Below are 6,228 nucleotides of genomic sequence, written 5' to 3' on the forward strand. Positions count from 1 at the left end.
GCCATCACATAAATAAATGCATTTTAAAATATATTGAAATAGAAAACAGTTACTTTCAACTGTAATAATAGTTCACAATATTACGGTTTTTAATGGATTTTGATCAAATAAATGCAGCCTTGGTGAGCAGAAGAGACTTCTTTTAAAAACAATTAATGAATTATAAAAAAATTATGGTAGTATGCAAAAAAAAAAAAAAAAAGGTATTGATGAATTTTGTGAATTTTGCTTGTTTCTGAGAACTGTTTTAAAATAATCCAAGCACAAATTGAAACTACATACATTTAAATGAAATGAATCTACTGACATATTCAATAAAGTCCTTTATTACTGACTCAATAAATAGTTGTGCTGAATCAATAGATGCAATTACAGAAAAGACTGTGATCTCATATGAAATGTACATTTGAAACATGCGTTCATAAACATCTACATAACCTGACAAAGAGTATACTGTCATTAATTCAGGATTTTTAAACTCTGACCCCCACAGGTCTAAGCTTCTTTCCAATCCTGATTCTTTTCCGTTGCTGACCTCTTAACATCTGTCCATTCAGGAGATCTGAGAAGCTGGCCTCAAATGAATCAAAGACCAAAGTCTACAAACAAAAGCTCAGTGGTGAATAGAGAACCAGTGCAGTCTCCCATCAACACCTTTGGCTTGATCATGCTTATACTACGGGGCCATTGAATGCTTGAATCTGATTGGCTGACGAACGTTCTGAGGTGTGCAATTATTTTCGGGGAAACGCACAGCGAACGTAGTTCCAGGCAGCTCTCTTGACCGCATTACAGTTCCATATCACTTCGCATAGTTAACTGTAATAACGGAAATTAGCATACAGTACCTATACAGCACACAGGAATTACTGCAATCACACGTGCTCGCACTACGGTGTGGTAACCGTAGTATAAGCGGAATAATTGACTCCGGGCCGTTGAATTATTAGAAAAATAATGCACACCTGAGGTGTGCATTATTTTTCTAATAATTCAACAGCTCGTCGTCAATTATTCCTTGCATATATTATCACAAAAACGTCACATCATCCTGTGACTGCAGCCAACGCCAGTGTGCGTCATACTCCAGTTGAACTTTGCCGTTCATTTTGCAGCTCTCCAACTCAACTTTGCCATTCTTGTAGGGTTTCATTTTAGGGCTCAGATTCTTCCCCAGCTTCTCAGCGAGACAAGCTCTGGGTGAATCTGGTCTGACCATTTGCTTCACTGCTTTGTCCAGGATTCCATTGGTCTTGTTGGGCTGGTACGGTCTTGCTGTATCAGATGGTGCTTTATTCCAAACCTGAGCTTCTTCTTTAGGGGCATCGGACTTGACTTGTGGAGATCTGGTTCCAGATCCAGTGGAACTTCCTCCTCCAGTACCTCTGGAGCCATCTGTCCCCATAGGGGTGGCACAGAGTATTGAATCAGTTCCACTAGAGGGGCAGTACTCATCCAGGTCATCAGCTAATGTGTCCAGATAGCTGCCAATGGAAATGTTGTCCAGCTTGTCATGGGGGTCCTGCAGACTGCTCCAGCTGCCCCTCCATGAGGTGTCGGGACCCTCCCCTAAGCTGAACTGGCTGCTGGTCAGGCTGCTGCAGTGACTGGTGAGTGCACCACGCTCTTCCAGAAGCCATTTCACTGCCTCGATGCCCTCATGAAGTGCTAGCAACTGGTTCAAGATCTTGACATCTGCTGCTCGTAGATGAGCCTGAGTAGAGGAAATACACATGGACATCAATACATTTTTCAACAATCATAACTAGTTAAACGAATGTACACGCTACACTTTTTTAAAATAAGGGTTCTTCATTGGAATCTATAGTTCTATGAATAACCTTTAACATCCATGGAACTTTTCCATTGCATGCACAAAAGGTTCTTCATAGTAGAAAAAGGTTCTTTAAATGATTAAAATGTTCTTCACAATAAGAAAATCAAGGTTCTTTTAAGAACTGTTCACTGAAAGGATCTTTAGGGAACCCAAAACTGTTCTTCTGTTGCATCGTGGTGAAAACCCTCTTTCGGAACTTAAATTTTTAAAACTGTATGAAGGAATAGTACACCCAAAAATGGAAATTCTGTCATCTCATGCATATTTGCATATATTAAAATATTGCAATGTGCCCAATTTGAATATGCGAATATTCAAATAATGTGAATGAGATTTGATTTGCTAGAGGAAATGAGTTATTTGGTCTGTTCCTTACACAAAGCTATTGTATAGCTCTAAAAGACTTGGAATATGTGCTTTGTCGTATGGGTCACTTTATGATGCTTTTTTGTCATTTAGGAAGTGTGACAACTTTAATAAATGATCTAAATGCGTTCTGATTAGTGCTGATTGTTGTATTAAGTCTGGGGTTCACAAGAATGACTGGAGTCCTGTGCTGACTGCAGAGCCGGAGGTCCATTACTGTAAATGCTGTTGAGATTTATAGATCTTCCTGACAATATCCATTCCTGTGAAGCACTCTTCTCTTCCCATTTCCCACAGCAAATAACCTGAGCAATTTTCATCTGACACATCTAAACTTAATGTTTAAATAAAAGTAAAACTGTAGCAAAAGAATGAATGGACTTCTGGGGGTAATGAATATTAATAACAATAATCTGCTTGAATTAAAAATGAAATTAAAGTCAATTAAGTATCCATCCACCTAAATGACCAATATATATAGTTTGATAGATAGATAGATAGATAGATAGATACAGTGGGGAAAAAAGTATTTAGTCAGCCACCAATTGTGCAAGTTCTCCCACGTAAAAAGATGAGAGAGGCCTGTAATTTTCATCATAGGTTTACCTCACCTATGAGAGACAAAATGAGAAAAAAAAATCCAGAAAATCACATTGTAGGATTTTTAAAGAATTTATTTGCAAATTATGGTGGAAAATAAGTATTTGGTCAATAACAAAACTTCATCTCAATACTTTGTTATATACCCTTTGTTGGCAATGACAGAGGTCAAACGTTTTCTGTAAGTCTTCACAAGGTTTTCACACACTGTTGCTGGTATTTTGGCCCATTCCTCCATGCAGATCTCATATAGAGCAGTAATGTTTTGGGGATGTCGATAGATAGATAGATAGATGTTATATATGCTCAACATTCACATGATTAGCTTGCTCTTGGGCTTCCTGGGGCCAAATTAAGAGTAAAAATGGATGCTATTGACTCTTTAGTTGGTCTTTTGACTTTTGATTAGATCATGGTTTTGTAATGCATTCTCATTTTATAACATATATCTGTAAAACATTCCTTTAGAAATATGTTATGAAGCTTCATTTGGCAGCAGCAAAGCATTTTTGTCAGGAAGTTAAGACATTTACCACATGTAACATGATATACAAAAAGTCCTGAACTCTTCTGACTAACTGAACAGCTCTCCAGCCCATAAAACGGTGCTCATCAAATGGTCAGTGCTTCCTCTGAAAGCCACAGTACTTTGGCTCCCACAATCCCTGCCGGATACTGCCCTGTCTGCACCCCATCAGCTACGGTCACATAGCGCTTCTTAAAGGAACAGTTCACCCAAAAAGTAAAATTCTGTCATCATTTACTTACCCTCAAGTCGTTCCGAATCTCATATTACTTACTTTTGTGGAACCCAATGGAAACTGACATTCTCAGTCATCATTAATTTTCACTACATCTTTTTTTTTCTCCATACAGTAAAAGTGAATGATGACTGAGGCTGTGATTCTGCCTTGCCTAACTTCTCCTTTTGTATTTCACCGAAGAAAAAAAAAGAAACACACTGGTTTGGAACAACATTACAGTGAGAAAATTACAGAATTTTCATTTTCAATTTAATTAAAGGGTTAGTTCACCCAAAAATTAAAATTGCCTTGTGTTTTACTCACCCTCGAAGCATCCTAGGTGTATATGACTTTCTTCTTTCAGACGAATCCAGTCGGAGTTATATTAAAAATTGTCCTAGCTATTCCTAGCTCTATCATTGCAGTCAGCGGGTGTTGCAGTTGAACAGTCCACAAGTCGTCAAATAAAGCACGCGCATTCATAATAAAACGTACTTCACACAGCTCCGGAGGGTGAATAAAGGCCTTCTGTCATGAATCCATGCGTTTTTGTAAGAAAAATATCCATATTTCAAACGTAATAAACACTTTTATATCACTTCCGCCAACTGTCATACACTGAAGCCGTTCCGGCGGATGACATAGCACGTCGGCGTTGCGTGATTAGTGACGAATTCGGAGAGAAAACAAAACAAAACGCCGGTCACGAATTAGAAGTACAAACCAAAGATTTGCAAAGAAAAATGTCGGAGGACTTCAATATAAACCAAGAGGAGACTGGTTTTCCTTTGCTAAAGTGAGGAAACTTTTTGTTTCCTTTGCTCCTATAAACAAACTCGTGAGACTAGCGTGTCTCAGAGGCGCGCGCGCCTGCGCATACGTGCTGCATCATCCGCCGGAACGCCTTCTGCATATGAAAGATGACAGAAGTGAGAGAAAAGTGTTTATTACATTTGAAATATGGGTATTTTTCTTACAAAAACGCATGGATTCACTACAGAAGGCCTTTATTCACCCCCCGGAGCCGTGTGAGACATTTATTATGGATGGCCGAGCTTTATTTGACGACTTGTGGACTGTTCAGCTGCAACACCCGCTGACTGCAATGATAGAGCTTGGAATAGCCTAGACAATTTTTAATATAACTCCGACTGGATTCGTCTGAAAGAAGAAAGTCATATACACCTAGGATGCTTCAAGGGTGAGTAAAACACAAGTCACTTTTCATTTTTGGGTCAACTATCCCTTTAACTTTTTGAGACAAATTGTGACCATTTTTGATTAAAAGGAAGATGTCTATTTTATTAGATTAATGTGCTAAATGCCAATAGATTCAGGACCAGCTTGAGAACAGGATGGGATAAATCAGTTTAAGTGCACTGGGCCTGCCATAAATGGACAGCATACTCTTATCCTATACATCCAGTCATCTGGGTAATTTAAAGGCCATAGTGCACTGTTGACGTCAACCACACTAATTACAGTACAAAAAACCAAAAGGGACCATTTCGGTAAAAGAGAGCGTGGGATACAAAAAGAACAAATGAGGCACGGAGAGGGGGAGGGGAAATCGAGCTGAATTTAGAAGGCAAAGATAAACAAGCATTTTTACAGCAAATAGGAAAAGTTGTAAATACATAGGCTAAAAGACGAGAGAGATTCAGAGAACAGATTGTAACAACTCTGCTCTGGTGTGGGTTAGGTTGGGTTCATGCTGGCACCCCAGTCTGAGTTGCTGAGACTAATGAACACACTCGTAAATATTCTCCCTGTCTTAACATTGATGTGGTGAGCGCTAATCTGGCTGTGTCCAACTCCATCTCTATATATGCATTAGGAACTGGATGAATCAAACATACACTACTGTTCAAAAGTTTGGAGTCGGGTTGGGTTTCTTATGTTCACCAAGGCTGCATTTTTTTAAATCAAAAGAGTAAAATAATGTGAAATATTATTATCATTTAAAATAACTGTTTACTGGGTACCTTTGGATATCAGTTCAAATTCTAAGAAGTTTAACTTAAATAACTCGGTTGCCTTGAGGTCATAGTATTTTGTTTGTCCAAAGAAGTTCAAGTGACAACAATGTTAAAAGAACAGTTTACCTATAAATTAAAATTCTGTCATTATGTCATCCCAAACCCTTGTGACTTTATTTCTTCTGTGAAACACAAAAGGAGAAATTTTGGAATACATACTGGTTGCTTATTGACAACTGACTTAAAGGAACACTCCACTATTTTTGAAAATAGGCTCATTTTCCAACTCCCCTAGAGTTAAACAGTTGAGTTTTACCGTTTTCGAATCTATTCAGCCGATCTCCGGGTCTGGCGGTAGCACTTTTAGCTGTAGCTTAGCATAGATCATTGAATCTGATTAGACCGTTAGCATCTCGGTCAAAAATAACCAATGAGTTTCTATATTTTTCCTATTTAAAACTTGACTCTTCTGTAGTTACATCGTGTACTAAGACCGACGGAAAATGAAAAGTTGCGATTTTCTAGGCCGATATGGCTAGGAACTCTACTCTCATTCTGGCGTAATAATCAAGGAACTTTGCTGCCGTACCATGGGTGCAGCATGCTCAATGATATTACGCAACGCCTGAAAATAGTCCCCAGCTAGGTAACTTCCAATAAGCCTATTTTCAGGCACTGCGTAATATCACATGGCCTGCTGCAC

At 38.6% G+C, this 6,228-nt stretch overlaps 1 protein-coding gene across 1 annotated transcript in view; it reads right to left on the reverse strand.

Annotated features, from left to right (window-relative positions):
* Positions 1 to 1,001: 1,001 nt before the first annotated feature.
* LOC107591165 (leucine rich adaptor protein 1-like) overlaps positions 1,002 to 6,228 on the reverse strand; it is an 11,400-nt gene continuing 6,173 nt past the window's right edge. The window contains exon 3 of the mRNA XM_016280222.1: positions 1,002 to 1,714. Coding sequence (XP_016135708.1) covers positions 1,031 to 1,714 — 684 coding nt within the window. The 3' untranslated portion in view covers positions 1,002 to 1,030. The remainder of the gene's footprint in view (positions 1,715 to 6,228) is intronic.

Source organism: Sinocyclocheilus grahami, unplaced genomic scaffold (assembly GCF_001515645.1).
Source record: "Sinocyclocheilus grahami isolate Dianchi unplaced genomic scaffold, SAMN03320097.WGS_v1.1 scaffold138.1, whole genome shotgun sequence".
Taxonomy (NCBI): domain Eukaryota; kingdom Metazoa; phylum Chordata; class Actinopteri; order Cypriniformes; family Cyprinidae; genus Sinocyclocheilus; species Sinocyclocheilus grahami.